The sequence below is a fragment of the Asterias rubens genome, chromosome 4 (genome assembly GCF_902459465.1).
Source record: "Asterias rubens chromosome 4, eAstRub1.3, whole genome shotgun sequence".
In the NCBI taxonomy this organism is placed as follows: domain Eukaryota; kingdom Metazoa; phylum Echinodermata; class Asteroidea; order Forcipulatida; family Asteriidae; genus Asterias; species Asterias rubens.
Genome location: NC_047065.1, coordinates 6233579 through 6261018, shown reverse-complemented (window position 1 = coordinate 6261018; position 27440 = coordinate 6233579). Strand labels below are relative to the sequence as shown.

The following is a 27440-nucleotide window of genomic DNA, read 5'->3' as shown; positions in this document are numbered from 1 at the left end:
GGTTTAGTAATATACCCTTTAAACTTTGTTGTAAGATCAATTATTGGACAATGTCCTTTTTAGACAATCATTTTGCATGAAATCGTTTTGAATATACAAACCACAATTTGTTAGTTTAGCGTTTTAGAAAACCACAATAAAGATTTTAAAATGTCTGTGATTCATGTAGCATGACAAGCCCTTGAAAGGAAGTTGGTTAAGTTTGCAGGTACCTGTACCATTTGTACTGTTGGTTTGTTTGGTCAGATTTATTCACAGGACTTAAAGGAAAGGTACACGTTTGATAATACTCTTGTAGAGCCCTCAGGTCCATCAAGCATGACGCTCATGGCGCTGTACAAGCAAGAAATTATACAAATTATACAAACTAAAACTAAGGTAGAGATGCAGGGTAATCAGTTCAATGAAAAAGAAAACTGACTTGGTAACAAGCATTGGAGAGCTGTTGATAGTATAAAACATCGTGGAAACGGCTCCGTTTGAAGTAGCATAGATTTTGAGAAAGAGGTAATTTCTCATTAAAATAGTAAAAGACTTCTAGCCAGAAGTCTTTTATTCTTATCTGAAAGCACACAAATTCGTTCAACAAGGGTGTTTTTTTCTTTCATCATTTTGTAGCAACTTCGATGACCAATTGAGCTCAAAATTTGACAGGCTTGTTATTTTATGCCTATGTTGGGATACACCAAGTATGGTCTTACAATTACCAGTAGCGTCCAGTGCATTTAATGAGTTGTTTCAACATTAAAATCAATATTTTCACCCATATTTTTGAAACATTCAATATCAAAAAGGGAATCAATGTGTGGTGAAGAGGTTTTCAACTAGTGGTTTAAACCCGCCGAGGCCTGGTTCTTGATAATTTTACCGAGACAAGTTGAGGTAAATTATTAAGAACCAGGTTCAACACTTTTTACTGGTCATTATCAAAGGTTTAAAAAAAAAAACGTGCCGCGCTTTCCACCAGTAGGAATAACAAAACTGTCTGAGGTATTTATGCATGAAAGTTTTTCATGGCTCCTTTGTTTGTTATACGTTTGTGTTTCTGAAAGATAATGAAACAGTTGCAGGAAGCTAGAGAGATTAAAGAGACAAGTTGCCTTGGATCGGTCGAGTCGGTCCATTAAAAGCGTTTGAAACCGATTGTTTAAAACTTTGCGAACTAACACGGTCGGCCATTTTATGGAGTAAAAAACTTGACTCAACACCATGCAATTTCGAGGCACATTTGTGTGGATCATTAATATTCTACTTTTTGGTAATTGTCAAAAACTAGCCTTTACAGTTTGTGTATTTCAACATATGCATAAAATAACAAACCTGTGAAATTTTGAGCTCAATCGGTCATCAAACTTGCGAGATAATAATGAAAGAAAAAAACACCCTTGTCACACGAAGTTGTGTGCGTTTAGATGGTTGATTTCGAGACCTCAAGTTCTAAATCTGAGGTCTCGAAATCAAATTCGATGAAAATTACTTCTTTCTCGAAAACTATGGCACTTCATCAGAGGGAGCCGTTTCTCACGATGTTTTATACCTCCCCCCATAACTTGTCACCAAGAAAGGTTTTATGCTAATAATTATTTTGAGTAATTACCAATAGTGTCCACTGCCTTTAAAACATCTTTCTAACCGTGTGGATTTTATAACAATCAGTTTCAAACTCTTTTCATGGACCAACTCGACCAATCCAAGGCAACGTGTCCCTTTAAAAGCCAAGTGACATTGCAGTATGCAATGTAATCATCACAATTTATGCTGGCATTTGAAAGGAACAGGTCTTTGAAAATGGCATTAGGTACAAATCCAAGGACAGAGTTATTCCTATTACTATTTGCAGTGCCTTTTGCAAGGGCCACCACACCATAATACTGAAAACATAATCACACCTAATGGGCATATTTAAATGCCTCAGTAATTTTTTTCCTGTAATTCGGAGTTCTTAAAATGTCCAAACTCGGCCTAAAAAAAAGTGTAAAACTGGTTTGATCTGGCTGGATCGTTTAGCTTTGGCTGGAGATGTCTATAACGAGACCCTAGTCACTTATATTCTGGTCATGAGTTTGGTAGAGGGAAACGTGATGACATGCTACAAACGGACCCGGTATGTGTGCACATGTACATCCAAATGACGCCCGGCTGCGCCACCTCTGGCAAATCCAAAGTACGATCCAAGTACACCAATTTGTCCGTAGTTGACCCTTCTCATTTTTTAACGCAAGACGGGACGGTCGCCTGAAAAAGTTTAAGTAGGCTGAGAGTTCTGGTGCGCCATCATGGTCAAACCTGTTCGAGCCCCTTATCATGAAGTTTAAATACAGACCGTAAAAAGTTGCTACCGCGTCCATTCCGTTCGCACACAGTCTGTTAGGCTAATTTTTTTAAGAATATAGTGAGAAAGAGTTTGGTTTTTAATGGGGGTATTCAGGACACAAGTGTCATGACCGGGACTCAAACCTAAACTCTGGCGATCAGCAACACCATAGCTTGAGTCTGGTGCTCTGAACCGCCACCACACCACACCCCATGGCATGACCATGACCGCATGGATTCCATTAAACAGTTGTCTGTGTACACACAATCCACTCCACTGTCTCTCAACACACATGGTACATATTTATGACCACCACGAACACGCACAGAAACTTCAAGACCAGTTTAAAAAGTCATTCTGTGTGCCGCGTAAGAGTTTTCCGTGTCATTGTGTTCATCAAAGCGAACTGGCGAATAAAAATGAGATGGGAAATATAAATGTCTAAAACAATATTTAAACTAAAACAATAATCACAAACAGATAATTTATTTATATTACTGATGCATTTGTTCAAGCCAGAAGGCATGTGAAAGCTCCCTTGAACGTTTTTCAACTATTCATCTCAGAATTTCTAATGACACAAAAAACTAAAACCACCACAGAGCAACACATATTCACATAACAAGGTGACAAGATTGTTCATTTGTTTATTTTTATTTTAATCCTAAACCTTAGCATTGAATTCATTGTCATGTTTTCTTTCTCTGTTTATATTGGATTTGCATGCTGCATCTTTAACCCTTCAAAGCATGATGGGTGTGAAGAGAAGGAATCTACCAAACATCTGCATGATATTTTCAGTGGTGATGTAAGTTCATGTATATTTTAAAGACAGTGGACACTATTGGTTATTACTCAAAATAATTATTAGCATAAAACTTTACTTGGTAACCAGTAAAGGGGAGAGGTGGATAGCATAAAACATTGTGATAAAGCTCCCTCTGAAGTGATGTAGTTTTTGAGAAAGGAGTAACTGTCAAAGAAGTTGTTTTCGAGACCTCAGATAAGATTTTGAGGTCTCAAAATCAAGCATCTTAAGCAAACAACTTTGTGTAACACAGGTGTTTTTCCTTTCATACATGTAGTTATCTCGCAACCCCCATGACCAATTGAGCTTAAATTTTCACAGGTTTGTTATTGTATGCACTATGTTGAGCTACACCAAGTGAGAAGACTAGTCTTTGACAATAACCAAAAGTGTCCAGTGTCTTGAACTTATATAATTTGCTTTTACCCTTACCGATACGTTCTAGAGTCCTATGAACAAATTTCACAGGCATATTACTTGGAAGGGATTCAAGCCTTTGACCTTTGCCATTTAGGAGTATGTCTAACTAAATAGACCATCAAGTTTGCCTGGTAGCTAGAGGCAGTTGGGGTAGGTGTGGTGAAGAGGTTTTCATCTAACAAGGCCTGATCTTGATAATTTTACAGAGACAAGGTAAATTATCAAGAACCAGGCCTCGGCGGGTCATGCCCATGTTTCAACACTTTTTACTGGTCATTAACAAAGGTTTATACACACCCGCGTGACATGCTCTCCACCAATAGGAATAGTGAAACTGTCTGAGGTATTTATGAATAGATGTTAAGGTTGCATCAGGGTAAATAATATAAATTGGTTCAGCCTCAAGTTCTGTGAACAAAAAAGTTGAATCTTCAAAATGAGAAATAATTACATCACCAGATAATCACTGAAAGAATCCCCTGACACCTAATTGCAATGAATAGTAGCATTCATTTGGTCGAGACCAAACCAGCTCTTTTCAAAGCCACCACTCCTTCAAGAGAGTCTTACCCATGGTTGTACCCGCAAGTTTACTATTAATATTTATAGTTGCTCTTTTCATTGCTGCTACTGGATACAGGGAACCTGACCGAATGGTGGCAACATGCTGAAGGTCTATTCAAAGGCAGCGCAGGAAACTTTCATGAGCATAAAATAACAAGCCTGTGAAAATTTGGGCTCAATTGGTCATCGAAGTTGCGAGAAATAGATGAAAGAAAAAACACCCTTGCTGGACGGATTTGTGTGCTTTCACATATAGGAATAAAATACTTCTAGCTGGTAGTCTAGTATTATTTTAGTGAGAAATTACCTCCTTCTCAAAAACTGCGTTACTTCAGAGTGAGTCGTTTCCCACAATGTTTCAAACTGTCAACAGCTCTCCAATGCTCGTTGCTAAGTCAGTTTTTAAGTTAATATTTGTTTTGAGTAATCACCAAACATGTACCTTCCCTTTAAGAACAATTGGTGACAGAATAACTGGGTGATATTCCTGTGTTTACATAAATCTAGGCATGCGCATATTTCTGAGAGCCGTGGATTTTTCCTGGTAAGTCTGCTACCTGGCATTTCAAAAGTCTCCAGTTTGCTTTTTTCTGCTCTAGCATTTAAAATAGAAGTTTTGAACCAAAGACATACGTTGCAGTATAAATGCATAACTTCCTCGGCGGAGTGCCAATGCGACTTCCCCATCGGCGACTAATCTAAGGAAAGCAGTAATAATGTCGTACTGGCTTGTGCCACGAGCTTGTATGGCACGCTTGCGTAGGACACAAACCCCTACTGCTGGGAGGGTGTGTGTGTGGGGGGGGGGGGGGGGGGGGTTGGCTAGTAGCGAGCTGTTCTATTTCTGAAACCATTACGTCAGTGAAAAGAGGCGTGGTTTTTAGTATGGCACAAACCCCTATTGCTGAGGCGGGGGGGGGGGGGGCACATGGGCAATGCTTGGCGCATTGATGAAAAAACTAGCTAGTAGTGAGCTGTTCTATTTCTGAAACCATTTCGTCACTGCAAAGAGGCGTGATTTTTTGTAGGACAAACTCTTATTGCTAACTGAGAGGGTGTGTATAGCAGGGGGGGGGGAGTTGGCTGGATGAAACCGGGGATAGCTTGGCGCTTGAATGAAAAACACTCTAGCTAGTCTAGCTAGTGGTGAGCTGTTCTATTTATGAACCATTACATCACTGACAAGAGGTGCCATTTTTCGTAGAACACAAACCCCTATTGCTGAGGGGGGGGGGGGGCAGGGAACTGGGCAAAGCTTGGCGCTTGAATGAAAAACACTCTAGCTAGTCTAGCTAGTGGTGAGCTGTTCTATTTATGAACCATTACATCACTGACAAGAGGTGCCATTTTTCGTAGAACACAAACCCCTATTGCTGAGGGGGGGGGGGGCAGGGAACTGTGCAAAGCTTGGCGCTTGAATGAAAAACACTCTAGTTTTAGTGTTGAGCTGTTCTATTTCTGAATCCATTACATCACTGACAAGAGGCAAGATTTTGGTCTCCACTACTGTACAGCTTTGTAGCATAAGCCGACCTTATCTTCCCCCCTCTTAAAGGCACTGGACACTAATGGTAATTACTCAATATAAATGTTAGCCTTAAAACTTAACAAGCAATGGAGAGCTGTTGATAGTATAAAATATTGTGAGAAATGGCTCCCTGTGAAGTAACATAGCTTTTTAGAAAGTCTCAATCAAACATTCAAATGCTTTAGTGTTGTTTTAGACACCTGAAAGCACATACATTTGTGCAACAAGGGTGTTTCGTCTTTCATTATTCTGTTGCAACTTCGATGACCAATTGAGGCAAAATGTTCACAGATTTGTTATTGCATAGGGCCTATGTGTTGGGATACAGCATGGAGGTAGAAATATAAATCTATTTCTACCTCCATGGATACAGTTAAAGTGAGAATTCTGGTCTTTGACAATTACCAAAGGTGTCCAGTGCTATTAATGTACGGGTACATGTAATACAAACAATAATACCAGTGGCTTCTTACATGTATTAAATATACTACGCATACCCGTCATTCAGTGATGGAAACGTACAGTATTTTGTGCAAGATGTGGCACTACGTTTGAGTTATGAGACCTAATCCTTTTATAGCACCAAATTGCTGCCAAGCAGGCCAAGAACATTGGGGCAAACCCCGCTTTTCCTTAACTGCATTTGGGTCTTTACTTGCGTGAAACAACACACGGGACCAACGACATTATGTCCCATCCAAAAGAGGAAGCTTCGTGGTTAAGTGTCTTGGTGAAGGACACGGGTGTCAAGACTCTCAAACCCACATTCTGCTGAACACCAGAACTTGAGTCCGGTGGTCATACCACTAGGCCCTGACACGGCACTGTACATGATTGTACAAGACAACAACAAATCATTTAGTTTCAGTTAAAGTTCCCTGGTTGCACTAAGCACAAATCCTCTATTATTCCATCTGAGATACTGTCAGACCCACTAAGACATCTAAACTCTAGTCAAGTTGATATGCATAGCCTATGACACACATGTAAGTGGGTTGTCGTGGAGTATGAGTTCTGAATCTATCTACACACTCTTTAGCAGCACCGAAATGTTTAGACTACCTGTCTTTGTGCAATGGCAGACTTAGAACACTGGGTGGCAGCAGACTTATTAGGTAAGATTCCATTGTAAAGTTCTTAGCCTGTGTATAGACCTTTTTTATTGATAAACAAACAGCCTTAGTTGGCATGGACGACCTAATGTTTTTAAACACTCGGGCGATCGTTTTAACAGATGTTTGAACCAAATTCGCGAGTTAAATTTAATAAAATACCTCCCATGATTAGTTGTTTTGTTTTTTCAACAAAATCAACACAATGTTTGAATATTTTTGCAACCTGTTACAAATAGTAGAGATCTGTTTTTGATTTGCATTCCTAGCTTTCCATGGTTTTCCAACCTGGGTTGGCTGTGACATCGTAAAAAAAAGGTCTATAGATGATGCAACCTCATGACGTCACTCGAAAACCATAATATGATTCGCGGGCATACCGCAGGGCATAACCTTAATGTTTTGGCAGCCAGCTAGAAAGTGTAATGCAATCTTACCATACTACGCGTCTTTTGCACGGCGAAACATGACGTATACAGTGTTCTGTCAACAGAGAGAGTTTTTGTAAACATAGGTCACATCGTCTATAGTCTGAGAACGATGGATAACTGCAGTGCCATTCGTCTGCTGCCATCTAGTGTCCCCAAACAGTCGGTTGTTGCAAGCAGGCGATTGAAATTAAAGTCTCATTCAAAATTCAAGACCAACAATTTTGGAAGACCCAATTCAATTTGTGTTTTTGTTAATTTAGTTTTGTTATTGTAACCCAATGATTCTTCAGATTTGAAGAGAGTACACTCCAAAAAAAAATGTTTGAAAAATCAGGAGGGGGGGCACTGCCTTGAACACTGAGAGAAGGAAGAGTTTGCAGAACAGTCTGTAAGCAGACAGGTTAAAGTAGAAGGAAATGACTCACAGGATTGCTAATGATATAATGGCGGCCATGATATCCCTTGTCGATTCAACATCTTAAAGGAGAGGTTTGTGTTTAATCTCAGGAATCGTCCACTAGGATTAACACCCCAAAGCTCTACCAGGTTTGACGCATGATTTGTAATGATGTGAACAAACTTTCTGATTGCTTACTTTTTATAAATTGGATATCAGGCACCAATTCTCATGAGATACATTATGCCAGTAATTTCTGTTTAATAAAGTAGAATTTTACCACAAAAACTTCCGGAAATTAGGGGGTACTTGATACGATATGCCCAATCTTAGTAGGCAGGGGTTTATTATGACCACCCATTTTGCTGAAGTTTTCAAAGAGAAGAAAAAAATAATAGACCTTTCAATGACCTGTTCCATGAAATTAAAGCACAAATTGCAGTTTAAAACAAAATAGCAAGAACAAATCTTACCAGTTATATCCATTTTTGGGGGATGTAATCTCCCAAAACTTGTCAAAGCCTGAAAACCAAGACACTCAGCCAAATTAAGTGTAACAGCTGGTCGAATGCTTTGTTATTTTAAGGGGAAGAAAAGGAGAATGTTTTCTCCTACAAACATGTACATCAAGGGGCCCCAAAGCATCGACAAGGCAGTGAGGGAATTGCACCCATTGCCTGTGCAGCCCTGATACTTTTGCTTTCTGTAAAAATTTAGGGCACCAACACAATGTGCACAAATTTAAAATCATAAAAACTTGCGAAGGGCACGGTGGCAATGATGAGGAAAGGGTACGGCAAGCATTGCCGGGAAAAGCCAGGTTTTTGAAGGGCATTGCTACAAAGTTGGTAGGGGCAACGACGGCAATTGCTGCGTTGCCGTTGCGAAGTATCAGGGCTGCCTGGTGAGGTTTCTTGGATTTGTTAAAACTTGTCCTGCCCTCATGCTTGGGGAACTTGTGTAAATCCAACCTCAAAAATATTACTTAAAGTTGCTCACAATTTTTATCAGAGTGTTTTCTCTAAAGCAAGCTTCTAAAATTGTTACACATTTCTATATTGTGCATGTTTTTGTTTTCTTTTTCTTTTTCTACAAGGTGAACAAAATTCAGGCAATATTGAATTAATGGGGCATGAGAGATGTTTAAGTAAACTTCAACAGGCTTCAAAACAATAGAAGAGATTCAGGCTTTTTTTTCAAAACATGGCTTGACTCTGACTTGGGCTTTGGATCTGTCTGAGGCTGTGGCTCAGGCCGGTGCTGGCTGGGGTGGTGGCTTTAGGGTCTGGCTGAGGCTATGGGCTGGGAGCTGGCTAAGGTTCAGTGGTAGGCTCTGTCTTGGGCTCTGGTTTAAGGCCAAGTCAAACAGGCCACAATAACGAGAACGAAAACGATTTAAACAATAAAAATGCACGCCCTCGATTGGTTGAATGAGCGTGGGCATACTCTGCTTGGAGCATTTAAACCAATCAGGGGCGTGCATTTGTATCGTTTACGATTTCGTTCTTGTTATCGGGGCCTTGTGTGACTTGGCCTTGTGTCTCTGTCTTGGGTTCTGGCTTAGGCTTCAACTTGGGCTCTGGCTCAGGATTAAGTTCTGGATTGGGTTCTGGCTTAGGCTTCCAGTTGGGTTCAGGATTAGGCTCTTGATTGGGTTCTGGCTTAGGCTTCCAGTTGGGCTCAGGATTAGGCTCTTGATTGAGTTCTGGCTTAGGCTTCCAGTTGGGCTCAGGATTAGGTTCTGGATTGGGTTCCAGCTTAGGCTTCAACTTGGGGTCAGGATTAGGATCTGGATTGGATTCCGGCTTAGGCTTCAACTTGGGCGCAGGATTAGGTTCTGGATTAAGTTCCGGCTTAGGCTTCCACTTGGGCGCAGGATTAGGTTCTGGATTAGGTTCCGGCTTAGGCTTCCACTTGGGCTCAGGATTAAGTTCTTGCTTTAGGCTGCCACTTTGGCTCAGGATTAGGCTCTGGATTGTTCTCGGGATTAGGTTTTGGATTGGCTCTGGCTAAGGCTCTGGCTTAGGCTTAACTAGTTATTTTGAAAACGAAACGATCGTTTAATATTGGTCTGTGACTTCAAACATGCATATAGAGTCTTAGGTTGGTTCCCTAGCTGAGGCTGTGGTTTCAACAGAGGCCACTGTAAGCAAGACTAGGCATGCTAGGGAGTAAAATGTGCACAGAGTGGACATTGCACAAAGCGTGCAGATGATTGAATAATGTCAAGGAATTATATTGTTTAAAGGCAGTGGACACTATTGGTTATTGTCAAAGACTAGCCTTCACAGTTGGTGTACATGTACATGTATCTCAACATATGAATAAAATAACAAACCTGTGAAAATTTGAGCTCAATTGGTCAGCGAACTTGCGAGATAATAGTGAAAGAAAAAAACACCCTTGTCACACGAAGTTGTGTGCATTTAGATGGTTGATTTCGAGACCTCAAATTCCAAACTTGAGGTCTCAAAATCAAATTCGTGGAAAATCACTGTTTCTCAAAAACTATGGCACTTCAGAGGGAGCCGTTTCTCACAATGTTTTATATCATCAACCTCTGTCCATTAATCGCTTCCAAGTAAGGTTTTATGCTAATAATTATTTTGACAATTACCAATAGTGTCCACTGCCTTTAAGGGCAAAAACCAAATACTTTCTTCACCCTGATGCAAAATTAACATCTAGTAAAAAAGACATTTGCACTCAGCCCCTGGCTTTTTAGCATAAAAACCCTCCCCTTTAACAAACTCTTCCTTTGAACCCCCCCCCCCCCCTGTCCCCACAATCCCGTTGTCCCTCTAAACAACGTCACTTGTCATCAGAAGTTTGTGTGTCATCGGCATATGGCCGGCTGATTCATATCTCCCAGTGTAGGTACTATACGTGTCAGACCTTCAAGATAATATACATGTAGTACGGTATACTTTGTGGGACAATACTCTAAGGGCAGGATATATCAGACACTTTATGGGTGAGTTGTTATAATTGACAAAAAAATCTGTTAAAGATCAACTTGAACGAAATCACTCAAAACTTATTTGACTATTTATTGTTGTTTATTTTGTGTGTAGTTGTTATTTAGTCATAAGTGTGAAGTTGACCTCACTGTAACTTTGTTGGATATTGATTTAGAAAAACTACAATTCTGGCCAAGTTGCTTTGAGCCACGTGAGATTACACATACATGTACCTTCCCGCTGTTTCTGACAGAAATGTTTCTCAAATTCAACTTTGGGGCAATAAAAAAATTAACAATTTTGTATTCATAATAACATAACTTCAAGTAAAATTATTCTCAAAGTACTTTATACTATAGAAAGCTGCTGTACTTATTTATTGCCAAATTATGGGAGTGGTTTTCAAATGTATCTTCTCTTTAAGCTGTCATAATGCGATTGTCAAATGTCAATAAATCACCAGTTAAGGGCACTGGACACCTTTGGTAATTGGACCAGTCATCTCATATGCACAAAAAAACAAACCTGTGAAAATTTGAACTCAAGTTGCGAGGAGATAATGGAAGAAAACACCCTTGTCACACAAAGTTGTGTGCTTTCAGATGCTTGATTTCAAATTCCAATATTTGAGTGGAAAATTACTTCTTTCTCAAAAACTAAGTTACTTCAAAGGGAGCCGTTTCTCACAAAGTTTTATGCTATCAACAGCTCTCCATTGCTTGTAAGTTTTCATGCTAACAATTATTTTGAGTAATTACCAATAGTGTCGGTCAACAGTATTGTCCAAAGGCCCACACTTCGTGTATCAAAACTTAGGCCTATATATAAAATAACAAAGCTGTGAAATTTAGGCTCAAGCGGTCATCGGAGTCTGGAGAAAATAATGGGAAAACCACCCTTGTTTCCACAAGTTTCGCCGTGTCATAACATGTGTTTAAAACAAATCTGTTATTTCTCACAAAGTTAAGCATTTCATGGAAAAATATTTCAAGGGAAGTCTTTCACCATTACCTTCTGTACACCCTGTAAGTTATTTGTTAATCTGTGAACTTTTAATTGTTGTTCTGTTCAGAAAGTGTCCAATGGCTAAAAAATATGAGCGTATTCCCACACCATTTTCTTTGGAATGGATAAGTTATTTGAAAGACAACTGTGTGAGAATGATGTGCCTGGTCTTGTGTGATTCTCCAGGGCTATTCCTAGGATTTTTCCAAAGCTTTGGGGAAGTCTTGACTCAAATTGTTTATTGTTTGGTGAAAGGACCCGAGTTGTAATTGGTTTTAAAATACCTACTTTGAAAACTGGAGCATTAAATGGTTTTATTTTAGTGGTTTGTATGAAAATAGGCTGCCAAAACATAGGATTCAAACTGCCTCTAGCTAATGTACCGGGCAATCTCGGTAGTCTAGTTGGTAAGACACTGCTCTAGAATTGTAAGGGTCGTGGGTTCGAATCCCACCCGAGAAACATGCCTGTGATATTTGCTAACACACATTGGTGTATGGGAAAAACCAAAATTAATATTCCATACCCCTATGCAAATTTAACATCTCTGTATGAAAAAAAGTTAACTTTTTGTGGAAGGGGGTGTATTGTATTAACTTGCACGTTAGCAGCATCCAATTCGCACGCATTGTCCAGATATGCTAGCATGTGCTTGTGTTCATTGTGAAATCTTCAGACTAGCTGGGCAAGCTTTAGCATGTATGGGTATACAACAACCTCAAACTCACAAAATGGCAGAATGTCAGTCTGTAACATTTCTGCAATTTTGTTTATTAAATTTCTTTTTGTACATTTTGACTCTCAAAATGGCAGACAGGGTAGTTTTGTAAAGAGTGCTGCACGTCATGTACATAAGGTGTCAACATAGGACGTTTGTAGCTCTGAGACACATTTCCAAAGCGGTTTCTAAACTTGGATGGTACAAAATCAGAAAGTAAACTGCGGCTGGATGATCAATGTCCTGTGTGTTTACCTAGTTCTCACCGGTACTTTTTGTTTTCTGTTCTTGTTTTTTGTCCTTGCAGTATGTGGATATGGGGAACCAGACAAGTCAGGTCTCGCAGGGGAGCAGCCAATCTGACGGTAAGACCTCTCAGCGACGAGCAACGAGCAGCGGCATCCCAAGCCGCTCTCGAGGAAAAGCTCATCGCTCAGCTCAAAGCGCAATCAATCCTGTACCAGCAATCCCACCTCATGGATCTCACCCCGACTACGATACTGTGGCAACATCTACAAGCAATCCTGTGAAGGTCACACCCATAACAGCCACCGTTGTGGACAGCGCAGCAAAAGGCGCTGAGTTTGTAGACTTCATTTACGATTACGCCACCAAGGACGATGATCAAGAAGGCGGGGAGATCACCATCCGGAGCAACACGGGCACCAACATGAGCAACGGTCCCCCTAAGCCTGTCGATCGCAAACACGGACGGGAACGAGCCAGGGCTCACACTCATGGCCACTGCCCGAGGAAGCAGAAGCCAGCAGCCGCCAACAAGGCAGGGAACACCAAGAGCCAGCTGGTGGTGGATTACATGGATGGGACCAATCATTCTGATGAGCAGCTGTCCCCTACTTCCTTGTCGCCCTCCTTGACAGTACCACATTTTACGGTGAATGGAACAGAAGTCGAAGAGTCTCTTGGACCGAAACCAGGCAGGGAACGCGCCAGGGCCCAATCCCACGGCCATAGGAAGAAACTCCCCAAGAAGATCCCAGAACCTCCCAGTAAGGAAACTACCAAGTCCGTCCCGGAGATTGTCCATGCGGTGGCCGCTGAAAATGTCCACAATCTGCGTAAGGGCATATACAAAGAAAATGGGCCAACACCTGTTAACAAGTCCTGTGATTTTGTCTCAAAAGAAAACGGCGAGAATACTTATGAGGCATTTCCCATGGTGAATGAGGATGCCAAATCCATCCCTGAAGGCGTTGAGGATTTAACGGCCGAGGTGATCAGATTGAGGGGCAATAACAAACATCTGAGACAGGAACTTGTCGATGCTAAGAAGGCTGTTGAGAAAGATGCAAAAAAGTAAGATACTTTAGTTATAGTAGCAGAAACAACCAACCACTTTCTTTAAAGTAGCAGGGGTTGATTTCACAAAGAGTTAGGACTAGTCCTAACTTAGGACCTAACTTAGGACTAGTCCTAGGAGAAATAAGAAACGTTTGGCGAGTACCTCTTCCTAACTCGAGATAAGACTAGTCTTACATGTAACTCTTTATGAAATCCACCCCTGGACACCTTTGGTAATTGTCATACTTAGTGAATCCCAACATACATTACAGCATGCATGAAATGACCAATTTGTGAAAATTTTGACTCAATTGGTCATCGAAATTGCAAGAGGAAAGGAAAGATAAGAGCACCCTTGTTGTGCTTTCAGATGCCTACATGTAGTAAAGGCTTCAGGCCTAGAGTCTTTTAATATTTGGGTGATACCTCTTTCTCAGCCGCCGAGCTGTCAGCAAAAAAAATCACAAACTATGTAGTTCTGACATATCTGGCCATCACAAAACAGCCGCTGTAAAAAAAAAAAACGTTATTGCTGGAATGACCAGGATACCGGTCACATATCTAACATGAGACTATGTATTTTGGCTGGCAACCCTATTCATTAGGCATAATTATGTTGTGTCTAGCTACTTTTTCTCAGTTTTAATCAGTTCAAGTTGTAGCCATGTATGTAGCCTTTTTTTTTTTTTTTTTTTTAATAACAATTATGGTGGCTTCTACATATTATAAAGCGTGCGTTCCGTCAAACGGTGATGCTCAAGGCACTTCAAGGTACATTCAGTATTTTCCTGCAAGGTGTGCGGGACTACATTTGAATTATGAGACCTACATTTACTCCTTTTACATAGCACCATTTAATGGTTAACAAGGTGCTGTGGCGCAATATGCTGCCAATCAAACCAGACTTAACGAGGCGAACCTGTTCTCTTTGATAAGTGCACTGGGTTCTTTTACGTGCATTACACAACACACGGGACCAACGGCTTTACAACCCATCCCGAAGAAGCATTATATGGTTAAGTGTATTGCTTAAAAGCAGTGGACACTATTGGTATTTACTCAAAATAATTATTAGCATAAAACCTTATTTGGTAACAAGTAATGTGGAGCTGTTGATAGTATAAAACACTGTGAGAAACGGCTCCCTCTGAAGTAACCTAGTTTTCGAGAAAGAAGTAATTTTCTCCGAATTTGATTTGAGACCTCAAATTTAGAATTTGAGGTCTCGAAATCAAGCATCTGAAAGCACACAACTTCGTGTGACAAGGGTGTTTTTTCTTTCAGTATTATCTTGCAACTTCGACAACCGATTGAGGTCAAATTTTCACAGGTTTGTTTTTTTATGTGTATGTTGAGATATACCCACTGAGAAGACTGGTCTTTGACAATTTACCAACAGTGTCCAGTGTCTTTATAAGGACACAGGTGTCAAGACTGGGACTCAAACCCACACTCTGTTAATCAGAAACACCAGAGTTTTAATCCAGTGCTCTTAACCGCTAGGACATGACACGCCAAGGCAACAGGACTTGGAATTCGCTTGTTTAAAACAATCGCACAACATCGGTAAACGATATTGTCCAAAGGCCAACAATTCGTGTATCACAACTTATACCTTCAATTACAAATCTATGAAAATTTAGGCCCAATCAGTCATTGGAGTCGGGAGAACATAACAGGAAAACCCACCCTTGTTTAAGCACGTTTCGTCGTGTCATGACATGCGTTTAAAATAAATCTGTTATTCTCAATATCGAGAATGGATAATTGTTTTAATGTTTTCTCAAAAAGTAAAGCATTTGTTTGGGGAAGTTTTCACCATTACCTTCTGTAAACCCTTTTAGTTATTTGTAAATCTGTGAACTTTAAAAAAAAATTCTGTTCAGAAAGTGTCCAATGGCTTAAATATAAATAACAATTGTATTTTATTTCCGATTATTCTCTCTCGTCATCTCAGGATTGAAGGAATGGAGGTTGAGCTGAGGAGACTTAGAGAGCGTGAAGCAGAGGATGCTAAGACCCTGGAGACCATGGTGCATCATGTAGAGGCAAACCTTAAGAGAACAACGGTAACTATACAAACGATCCTCACAGATAATAGACCTTTATCCATAGAGTTATAAAGAACAAGAAGGCGCACTGGCCTGTATACACGACCTCGCAAGCGCGTAGGCGGCCATTTTTTAAGTTGACGAAACAGGCAACGCACAGCCTGTGTTTGTGTGACCATTTTGTAAGCTGACAAAACAGCATCGCGTAGCGTTCAATATAAACACAAACTCCAACGTGCGCTTCATATTCAAAGCGCGTACAGAATGGCCCCCGCGTGTCTCCTTGCAGACCCGTCGCGTTTGTGCCAGAAGCATCACCAGTGCGCCCTCTAGTTCTTATATTATAACTCTATGCCTTTATCGTGATTCAGCCATCTTGAATTGTCCCAATCGAACAAAACAGTCTGGTTCCTATTTGCAAAATGATTATTAGCATTCATTATTGTTATTGGATAGAAGGAACATGACCAAGATGGAGGCAGCATGATAAAGATCTATTGCATACAAAGAATTTTCAGCATTAGCATTTGATGCTTAGTTCTGATAAGAAATAATCATGCTTACAACTGATAAGAACTCATGATGCCAAGTTCTTGTAGGAACTCATGATGCTTAGTTCTTGAAAGAACTCATCAGGCTTAGTTCTTGTAAGAACTCATGATGCTTAGTTCTTGAAAGAACTCATCAGGCTTAGTTCATGTAAGAACTCATCATGCTTAGTTCTTGAAAGAACTCATCATGCTTAGTTCTTGTAAGAACTCATGATGCTTAGTTCTTGAAAGAACTCATCAGGCTTAGTTCATGTAAGAACTCATCATGCTTAGTTCTTGAAAGAACTCATCAGGCATAGTTCTTGTAAGAACTCATCATGCTTAGTTCTTGAAAGAACTCATCAGGCTTAGTTCTTGTAAGTACTCATCATGCTTAGTTCTTGCAAGAACTCATTGGCTTAGTTCTTGCAAGAACTCATCATGCTTAGTTCTTGTAAGTACTCATCATGCTTAGTTCTTGAAAGAACTCATCAGGCTTAGTTCATGTAAGAACTCATCATGCTTAGTTCTTGAAAGAACTCATCATGCTTAGTTCTTGCAAGAACTCATCATGCTTAGTTCTTGTAAGTACTCATCATGCTTAGTTCTTGCAAGAACTCATCAGGCTTAGTTCATGTAAGTACTCATCATGCTTAGTTCTTGCAAGAACTCATCAGGCTTAGTTCATGTAAGTACTCATCATGCTTAGTTCTTGTAAGAACTCATCATGTTTAGTTTTTGTAAGAACTCATCATGCTTAGTTTTTGTAAGAACTCATTGTGCTTAGTTTTTGTAAGAACTCATCATGCTTAGTTCTTGTAAGTACTCATTGTGCTTAGTTCTTGTAAGAACTCATCATGCCTAGTTCTTGTAAGAACTCATCATGCTTAGTTCTTGTAAGAACTCATCATGCTTTAACTTCTGATAACAAATCATGCTTAGTTGTTGAAAGAACCAATGTGCTTAGTTTGTGTAAGAACTCATCATGCTAAGTACTAAGAACTCATCATGCTTAGTTCTAAGAACTTATCATGTTTAGTTTTAAGAACTCTTCTGTCTTGTTTGTAAGAGCTCATCTCAATTATAGCTCTGATAGGAACTTGTCCGGATATTTTTTCCAAGATTTTCCCACTCCTTATAATACATGTTGTTTTTCTTTTTCCTTTTTGTTTACAGGAAAGAGCTGTCACTGCAGAAACTACAATCACAAAGCTCAAATCTGAAATAAAAAGTTTCAAGGTATTTAATGCAAGTTGTTCCATATTAATGTTGTTCCAATTATTTCCCCAAGCACAACTGTTCTTTGTAAGCAGTTTTTAGAAGATTAGACCGCATGTGTGCAGTGCCCAATTTAAATGTGCTCAGCTTACCGCTGAATTCTGGGCTTACGATCACCATTCTCCTTACGTGCAAGTGCTGAATTTCTGCGCTAGCTGTGAAGGCATATAATTTTTAGTAACGTGGAGTGCGCACCTGCAATAGTAAAAATGCCCCCCTAAAGGCAGGTTTACATTCGGTCGTGCAATCGTCGTGCAATGGAAATTTTAAAACAAATTTTCAGTGTCACCATAGTGAACTGAATTGTATTAGAAAGATTTGTTAAATCGGCCCCTGGGCCCAATTTAATACAGCTGCTAGGCAAAAAATATTGCTTAACATTGTTCTGCTAAGCACAATTAAGCATGATAGTTTTAAAAGGTAAAGTGGTATTAAAGCTGGCGGTCTTATTCTTTACCCTTTGAAATAGACCGATCCATTAAGCTCGACCCCCATTTGCATTGCATATTGACCAATCACAACGCAACGAAGGTCCGCCAAATCAAGTCCGACATGCGTGCCCGTATGTTTGCGCGCGCAGCAGAGTTGTGCAGAAAGGCATTGAAGAGGCTCAGGTGTTCTTGCGCACACGTGCGTTGTGTGCATTGTGGCGGAGCATAAAATTTAAATGGATCGGTCTACTGGGCCCAGCCATCGATTTCACAAAGAGTTAGGAGTCTGGGACTCGTCTTATCTCGAGTTAGGACGAGTAACTCGTCTTAACTTACATGTAGGATTAATCTTATGGTCTGCATGCTACAGTGCAGGGTTGGAACTCGTCCTAAGTCCTAAGATTAGTCTTAAGTTAGGAAGAGTTTTGTGAAACCGACGTCTGGTCTCGGTCTCAGTCTCAGCCAATGCTAGTGTAGACTACAACGCCTATAAACTGATAACCCATGCTTTCTATGTAACCGTTTATTGATGTACAGTCAGAGATAAACGCCCTCTCCAGCAAGAACAAGAAACTAGAAGAAGGAACTGCACTGAAAGAGCTGAAAGATAAAGCTCACTCTTCCTCCATCAAGCTTGCAACGGCCGCCAAGGAGGCAGAAGCAACCATCAAGTATGTAGAAATTGATTTTTATATCTGGTGTGTTGCTTTTCTTTGAGCTTTTATTTCCTTATGTCTTCAGAGTTTCTGATTGGATACATGTTTTTAGTTTTAAAGACTAAATTGTCAAAAACCAGTCTTCTCACTTGGTTTAACATATATGCACAAAATAATAAACCTGTGAAAATTTGAGCTCAATGATAATTGGTCGTCTGTGTTGCGAGATAACTACAAAGGAAAAACACCCTTGTCACACAAAGTTGTGTGCGATGATCAGATGATTGATTTCGAGACCTCAAAATCTGATTCTGAGGTCTCTAAATCAAATTCGTGGAAAATTACTTCTTTCTCGAAAACCAAGTCATTTCAGAGGGAGCCGTTTCTCACAATGTTATCAACCTCTCCCTATTACTCATTGCCAAGTAAGGTTTTATGCTAATAATCATTTTGAGTTATTACCAACAGTGTCCACTGCTTTTAACAAACTTTATTTACGAGATTTTTTTTGCTGGGATTAATGCTACCCAATTAGTGAACATTTTTGGTGTGCTCTTATGCCTTACAATTTCGTAGTTTCTGATCAGATTTTTGTAATATTTCAGTTAAACAAATCTTTTGTTTGAGAAAATAAAATAAGCTATTGCAAACTGCTTATTACCAGTTAAAAAGATATGCATGTATGGTACCAGTGTAAACCAATTAAGTTTTGACCCTTGCAGAGTCTTGACTCAAAGGCTACAAATTAAAACACAACACATAGAACTAAAGTAAACTGGTTTCACTTGGGGGTTTTTTTCCAGACAAATGGCAGGTGGAGTAGAGGCCCTGAAGCTTCTTGCGGAGACCCTTGCCTGCATTGATCGTGTATCAGAAGAAATGCCCAAGTCTTTCGGCACAGCATTATGAGGTACAGCAGTAATAGAATCAGGGGCTCGCTAAATTCTGGCCCTCAGGAGGTGGTTCTTAAAGACCCTGCAGCCGATTTCACAAAGAGTTAGGACTCGTCTTATCTCGAGTTAGGACGAGTAACTCTTCCTAACTTAGGATTAATCTTAAGGTCTGCATGCTACAGTGCAGGGTTGGGACTCGTCCTAAGTCCTAAGATTAATCTTAAGTTAGTGAGAGTTTTGTGAAATCGGCGGCTGGACACTATTGGTAATTGTCAAAGACCAGTCTTCTCACTTTGTGCACTCAACATAAGTATGCATAAAATAACAAACCTGTCAAAATTTGAGCTCATCGGTCCTCGAAGTTGCGAGATAACCATGAAAGAAAAAAAAACACCCTTGTCACACAAATTTGTGTGCTTCCAGATGCTTGACTTCGAGACCTTAAGTTGTAAACTTGAGGTCTCGAAATCAAATTTGTGGAAAATTACTTCTTTCTCAAAACAGCTTCACCTCAGTGGGAGCCACTTCTCACAATGTATTATACTATCAATCTCTCCCCATTACTCGTTACCAAGTGAGGTTTTAATGCTGATAATTATTTTGAGTAATTACCAATAGTGTCCACTGCTTTTAAAGGCATTACACCCATGGGTAATCCTTGATAGATATCTTAGCAGCCGCAAGTGGCTGGTAACAAACAGTGAGTGGCCACATAAACCCGCAAGAGTAGACCTTCTACCACTCAACAAAGAGGTCAAAGTATAACCTCAATTCTTGACTTGAAACATTAGGGCCGATTGTCTGCACTAGCTGTGTAAGCAAAGAATGCCTAGTAACGTGGAGTACGTGGAGTGCCGATTCTTTGCCTAGCATAAGCAGAGCCATGAAATCGGGCCTTGATCTCAACAAAGCATCTACATACAATTTTCCTGGTATATATTTTTATGTTCTTTCAGATTTTTTTTTTCTAGACGGGAAATTTTGTTAAAATCAGCAACTTTAGCCAAGTCTTGGCATGTGTTGATGATTACACAGGAAACGAATAGTCAGTTGAAACCTTATACAATGATGTTACCCATGGCTACTGGTTGCTATGCTCACCATTCAAGGTGTCAAATAGCATGTAAACGTACGATAATTCTATACAAATGACACGACACTGTAAATATTTGAACAAACTTTTTGTTACCTAAAGAAAGTTTTCTAGTGGTGTACAGATCCTTCCTAAGGACCTCCTGAGGTTCAGCTTGTACATGAGGTACATGTACACCCGTATAAGATGAGTCCTCTATGCGCTTTGGCTATGTAAAGTAAAGACAATTAAGGTTTGCCCAAAATGAGAGTGACGAAAAGCCTCGCAGTCGAAAGCATTGCTCAAGTATTAGAAGCACAGATGTAGGTATCTACTTAATTTAATGCAAACAGTAGTTAGAGATGTACAGTATTAATATTGGGAGTAATTTAAATTTGTTTGGATTCTGGATCTACGCAAAGTGTGCCAACATTTCTGATAGGGAAAATCAAACTATTTTTTTTAATTTTTTTTTTTTTTATGAGAGATTGCCTAACGTCACAAGGCCTGACGACCGCTTCCAGGTGAGGATTTCAAAGAGACTACTTATTAAAGACTACTCTTATCTCGAGTTAGGACGAGTTACTCGTCCTTATTCAGGTTTAGCCATACGTTTGAATATATTAATAATAATTATAATAATATCGAAGTCTTGTATAGCGCATGTATCTACCAAACAAGGTACTCAAGGCGCTGAGTATATACAAACTTTCAGAAACATAGGTAATTGCAGTGATGATTTTGGCGACCCAACTGGTTAGCACCTTCTGAAAGATTTACAAGGTGCTACGGCACATACATGCCACAGCCAGGAACACCTTCAGAAAATTTGAAGATCACCGCACTGCTGTCTGCCCGTGGTCTGCAATTTGAGAGTTAAATTCATTATCAACTTAATCATATTAATCTTGTTGGTGTATGATTAGGATCAGTGTTAAAACCTCTTTCCCACCATACATGTAGGTCTGTAGCCAGTCCCTGTCTTTTGACAGATATTTTCATGGTAAATGTGCCACTAGTCCTAAGTTAGAAATTGTGAAATCGACCCCTGGACTGGCACACTTTGTATTGAAATGATAGATGCAGGAGTAGAACAGAGAACTTGGGACGGGGGTACTGTTACAATACACCATTTGCGAGTCTGGTTCCCTGACTTGCTCAGTCACAAGTGATCGCATAATTTTAAATTTCCGAGACTTTGTTCGATTGAAGTCGGTGTTGCTACATCACATGGTTTGTGGCAAGGTATTGCATAAATTCCGTAAGACACGGCAAACACCAATACACAACTCTGAATAAATGTGGATGGTACGTGGGATCAAAACTGCATGTGGGATCAATTCATCAAAGGGCTAAGATTGATCTTCAGCTGTGTATCATTCGAATTGCCCAGCAAAGTGTGATGTCACGATACAAATCACTATATAGTGTATAAATGACATCTTAGGATGCATCATAGTGTTTTTTTAATTTAAGCCCAGGCTTTGCCAATCTGGAGGTTGTCTGTAAAAACCGTGGGGCCAGTTCGATCAGTGACCATTTTGTCAACGGTCCATGGTTACCAATCCAAGACATACATCCTGGGTAACAGGCTAGATTGCTCAATGGTCGACAATAGTCAACTAGATGGAACTTGCTCCTAACCACTATAACCATTCACATTTCACTTGCAAATGGCTTATTCTCTATTTCTTTATTCTTTCGTGGATTTTTTATAACAAGAAAATAATTTTAAAGAAGGAAATCTACATTGAACATACACTTTTGTTTTCATTGAAGTAGTTTTTAAGAGCATTCCAAGTTATGTGTTCCTACTTCCTATTTGTTCCATGGCATGTAGAACTTTTTTTGTTTTTCTTTTTTCTTTTTTTCAACAATCACATTCAGTTTCTTCCAACAACAGCCCCCTCAATCTATGACCTTTCAGAGCATACTGTTTGAAATGTCACGTTGAAACCAACGGTTCTTTTTAGAACCACCCCAACTCATTCATTGATTATTATACACATATTGACTGGCAATTAGGTAACTAGTGTACGTCTATTCCACAGAGGGACTTTTGAGTGACCAAAAGAGGGGCCTATTTCCCCGAGGCCGAGGGAAACAGGCCCCTCTTCTGGTCACTCACAGGCCCGAGGGGGAATAGACGTACACTAGTTACCAGATTTTGCCAGTCAATATGTGTTTTATAAACACAGCTCGGTCTTAAATGTCAAATAAGAACAGACCTCTGGAATAGAAAGGAAGTTTTGTAGTTACAGTTCACGTTCAAGTCAAGAGAGGGCGCTGTAGCCGGGCACTATTTTCAAAGACTTGTGCCCCCTCAGGTACTAGTTCCCGCAAAACACGCGCGCGCGATCACTAGACTATATTATAACACACCTCTTGCTCGTTCTGTATTCTGGTTGGCTGAAACACGGTCACGTTGGATGAACTAATATAGGCTAGTGTTTTGCGGGAATAGTACCAGAGCGGGCAATAGTCTTTGAATATAGTGCCCGCGGTAACAGTGCCCTCTCTTGGCTTGAACCGTGAACAACAACTACAAAACTCCCTTTTCTGTTCTTATTTGACATTTAAGACCGAGCTGTGTTACAAAATACATATTGACTGGCATAATTCGGTAACTTGTGTACGTCTATTCCCCCTCGGGCCTGTGAGTGACCAGAAGAGGGCCTATTTCCCTCGCCCTTCAGCATCGGGAAATAGGTCGCTCTTCTGGTCACTCAAAGTCCCTCGTGGGAATAGACGTATTACCTCGGTGCCAGTCAATATGTGTATATTAGTTCATCCCACGTGACAGTGTTTCAGCCAACCAGAATACAGAACAAGCAAGAGGTGTGTTATAACATTACATAGTGTTACCACAAACCTTTCCATATCGTATTTTCACCATGCAAAGTTTCAAATCCTACTAACCTTTTTTTCTAGTTGGTAAGACTCTGCTCTAGAATTGCAAGGGTCATAGGTTTGAATCCCACCCAAGCAATATGCCTTTGATACTTTTGTCACAGGACTCTGGAAAGTACTGAGTATACAGTGCTAAAACACATCAGTATATGGAAAAACAAAAAAAATAATATTCTTTATCCCTGATGCAAATTTAACATCTGTTATTTAACCTTTTTCACTTGTTCGTCCTAAAAGCAGAAGACCTTTGTGTTTGGGGAACAAAGATAGTCCTTTTCTATTATTTTTTTCCCAATTTCATTTGGTGCTGGATATGTGATGGGGTATTCGCTCCTGGTGTGCCTTCATTGTGTTCTTAGAATCCCAGGAATTCTTGAAAGGAGTTTTGAGGGGTATATATGTAGGTGTATATAGGATTTGAATCATGGTGAGGTATCAATATATGTTTGGTTTGCGGTAACACCATGAGTGTATCTACTTGCCTGGTAGAGTTTGTTCTCAATGTAACCAAACTGAGGCTGGACATCATATTAGTCTGGTGCCATGCGCAATGAATGTTAGCATTCATTACTGTTGTTGGAAATAGTGAACACGACCAAGATGGTGACATCGTGATAAAAGTGAACACAGTCAGGAATCCCGTTCTAATGGTTTCGGGCTGATTATATTTTTCTAAAACGGTAGTTGTCTAAAAAACAGAAGTGATTGAACGAAGGGAACACATAATGTGTAGGCTGGACCACCCTATTCAGAAGTGCTCTGGTTTGTTCAAGATCTTGTATGGTCACATTTTGATATAAACTATAAGATCTTGTATGGTCACATTTTGATATAAACTATATTAAAAAAAGGTAGCCAAGGTTGAGGCAACAAGGCAAAGAGGCAACAAAGAGGCAACAAAAATGTACTTTTGAAAGATCTGACTTAACCAACATTTGACATGAAATCATTCTTGCCAATCAAACTTGTTGCTAAGAAACAATTAATGTAAACTGAGAAGACTGATGTTTTGCTGATACAAACGTATTTCTGGCACAAAATACACTAATTTACCAGCAATGATTTTAATATTTGTATTGAAACAGTATTACATAGATAAATTAATAATTATATCATATTATACTTTTGAAGTTTACATTCGTAATGTCATTGTTCTTCTATGATCTTCCATTATAATTTAATTACAATTTTGAAATACAACTAACAAGGTCACTTTGCTCTCCAAGGACACTTCCCTTTCCAAAGGTCACATTTCTCTGTAAGGTCGCTTACCTCTCCAAATGTCACTTTCCTTTTTAGGGTCATTTCCCTTTCTTAAGATCACTTTCCTCTCAAAGGTCACTTACCTTTTCAAGGTCACTTCCCTCTCTAAGGTCACTCCCCTCTCCAAGGTTACTTTGCTCTCTAAGGTCGCTCCCCTCACCAAGGTCGCTCCCCTCACCAAGGTCACTCCCCTCTCCAAGGTCACTTCCCTCTCTAAGGTCACTCCCCTCTGCAATGATCACTGCCACCTAAGGTCCTTTCCCTCTCCCATGGTCACTTGCCTTTCTGGCCATTTCCTTCTCAAGGTCACTTCCCTCTCAAGGTCACTTCCCTCTCCAAAAATACAGAATTATTAGGATTTTATTTTTGAAGAACAAATTTTAATTTTTAGCAACCCGAATGACATCAACAACCAGCACCGAATTATTGAGGGTAAATTTGGGGAGGCACAGGGGGTTGCACCATTTTTTATTTAATTTTTTAGAGAGGGGGCTTTGGCCAATTTTAAATGTGTTTCCGTTTCTTTTCTCTTATTCAAGCCCCTTTTCATTTAAATTGTCACATCAAAGATTATAGCTGTAACATTCGATTCTGGTAATGTTTAGTCTAACAAAAGAAAACAAGATTTAAAATGGGGGAACCCAATGGAGGACGGACATCAGTTTTGTTGGGAGGGATGGCACTCCAACATGAGTTAACATAAACTCTAACGTGTCTTCAGCATAAAAAAATATTAGGTGATTTCCTTGGAGAGCATATTATCAATAGAGGGCGCTATTCTGCCACTTTGATTTTCATACTGCTCTTTCCTCATAGACTGTTTCAAGTTTTTTTCTATTTAAAGGGTGCAATAACTGTACATAAAAGATATTTCTTTCGGTTGTATTGAATTTATATAATATGATTTGTATGCAAATATAAGAATTAACATATTTTTGGAGCAATGATATTTTAGTAATGTATGTATCACGTTGAAAGCAGCCATTAAATAGACATGTATGAATCGATCATTTGTAGCACTCATTGTTTGTATTTGTTAAAGTTTGAACTTCCTTACCGAAGTGATCGCATTTCAGTGAAATGAAATCTCAAAAAGCTCAGCGGCTGATACCGTTATAAACGTATTATTACGTTAATAATTATTACGTTAATACGTGAACGTTTAAAAGCGTAACAATTACGTTAATCAATACATGTACGTTTAAAACGTAATATTTGGAAGCACATGTACGTTTAAAAATCTAGTGTTGCGTTAATACGGGTACATTTAAAAACGTTTTATTACGTTAACACTTGTATGTTTAAAAACGTATTGTTAAATTCATACATACGTTGAAACGTATTGTTACTTTAGTTCATGCACGTTTAAAAACGTAACATTCTTTTTGCATGTGTGCTAATAAACTAAGGATACCAAATATTTAATAGACGTAAAAACGTAAAATTTAACATACATAAAAATTAAATAAAAACATGAGCATTATATGTTACAGTGCTTGCAACGATGTTTTGATCAGTTTGCAACCACAAGTAATTGTTTGTTGGTAAATGTTTTCGGAAATGTTGCACATTATGTTATCCTCTTCAGTAATTTTGAAGTTGAACTAGGCCTAGTTGAGTATAGATTAGTAAAAACTATTTACATTTTCATCAATAGAAGAGTCTTATGAAAAAGTTTGATTACAGTTAGTTTGACTTAAACTTGCATATAAAGGCACTGGACACTACTGCCAGTTACTCACAATAATAACTGGCATAAAACCTTACTTGGTAACGAGCAATGGGTGAGAGGTTGAAAGTATAACACACAGCTCCCTAGCCCTCTGAAGTGACGTAGTTTTCGAGAAAGAAGTAATTTTCCATGAATTTGATTTCGAGACCTCGGACTTAGAATTTGAGGGTCTCGAAATCAAGCATCTGAAAGCACACAACTTCGTGTGACAAGGGTGGTTTTTTTTTTCCATTATTATCTCGCAACTTCGACTACCATTTGAGCTCAACTTTTCACAGGTTTGTTATTTTATGCATATGTTGAGACTCACTTAGTGAGAAGACTGGTCTTTGACAATTACCAATAGTGTCCAGTGTCTTTAAACTAACGTATGACTACGCCTCAGTATTTAGTTATGACAAATTGAAATGGGATACCAAGTTGATCATGTTTAACCCGAACCAATACATTTTTAAAGCTTGGTGTTGTGAAACCCTAGTCCGAATTTCCGCTGGGAAAATTTCCTTTTGAATAACTGACATAGGGCCTCCTTGGACACAATTCCATAACATAAGATTTGCTTAATCGAATTAGCAAAACGAGCACAAATCCATTTAAATGCTCTGGAGAATGTTGGTAATTATTCAAAATAATTGTTAGCACAAAATCTTACGTATAAAATCTTATAATGGAGAGCTGTTGGTAATTATACACATTGTGTGAAACGGCTCCCTCTGAAGTAACGTAGTTTTGAGAAAGAGAACAATTGTAACCCAAATAATATTTTAATCTGAACAGGCCTGAAGCCATTTCTAGGCACATGAAAGCACACAAATTTGTTCAACTAAAAAACTAGGATGATTTTTCTTTTACTGTTCTATTGGATCTTCGATGACCAACATTGAGTCACAATTTTCACAGACTTGTTATTTTATGCACATGTTGGGATACACCAAGTGTGAATACTGGTCTTTGACAATTACCAAAGTAAAAGTGCACAGTGCCTTTTGAACCTAATATAGTTTGATTGTTGTCTACCTGCAGAAATAAGGCGTCATAAATACTGCCAGTTTTCAACGTTTTAAA

General features: G+C 39.3%; 1 protein-coding gene across 2 annotated transcripts in view; it reads left to right on the top strand.

Annotated features, from left to right (window-relative positions):
* The window catches only part of LOC117289132, a 45710-nt gene extending 18273 nt beyond the window's left edge, over positions 1 to 27437 (top strand). The window contains exons 3-9 of one of the 2 annotated variants that reach the window (XM_033770111.1): positions 3063 to 3122; positions 12565 to 13574; positions 15517 to 15628; positions 17317 to 17379; positions 18387 to 18520; positions 19309 to 19415; positions 27399 to 27437. In XM_033770111.1, coding sequence (XP_033626002.1) covers positions 3063 to 3122; positions 12565 to 13574; positions 15517 to 15628; positions 17317 to 17379; positions 18387 to 18520; positions 19309 to 19414 — 1485 coding nt within the window. In that variant the 3' untranslated portion in view covers position 19415; positions 27399 to 27437. Of the gene's footprint in view, positions 1 to 3062; positions 3123 to 12564; positions 13575 to 15516; positions 15629 to 17316; positions 17380 to 18386; positions 18521 to 19308; positions 19514 to 27398 lie in introns of those variants that run through there. The other variant, XM_033770112.1, reaches the window with a different exon arrangement.
* Positions 27438 to 27440: the final 3 nt, after the last annotated feature.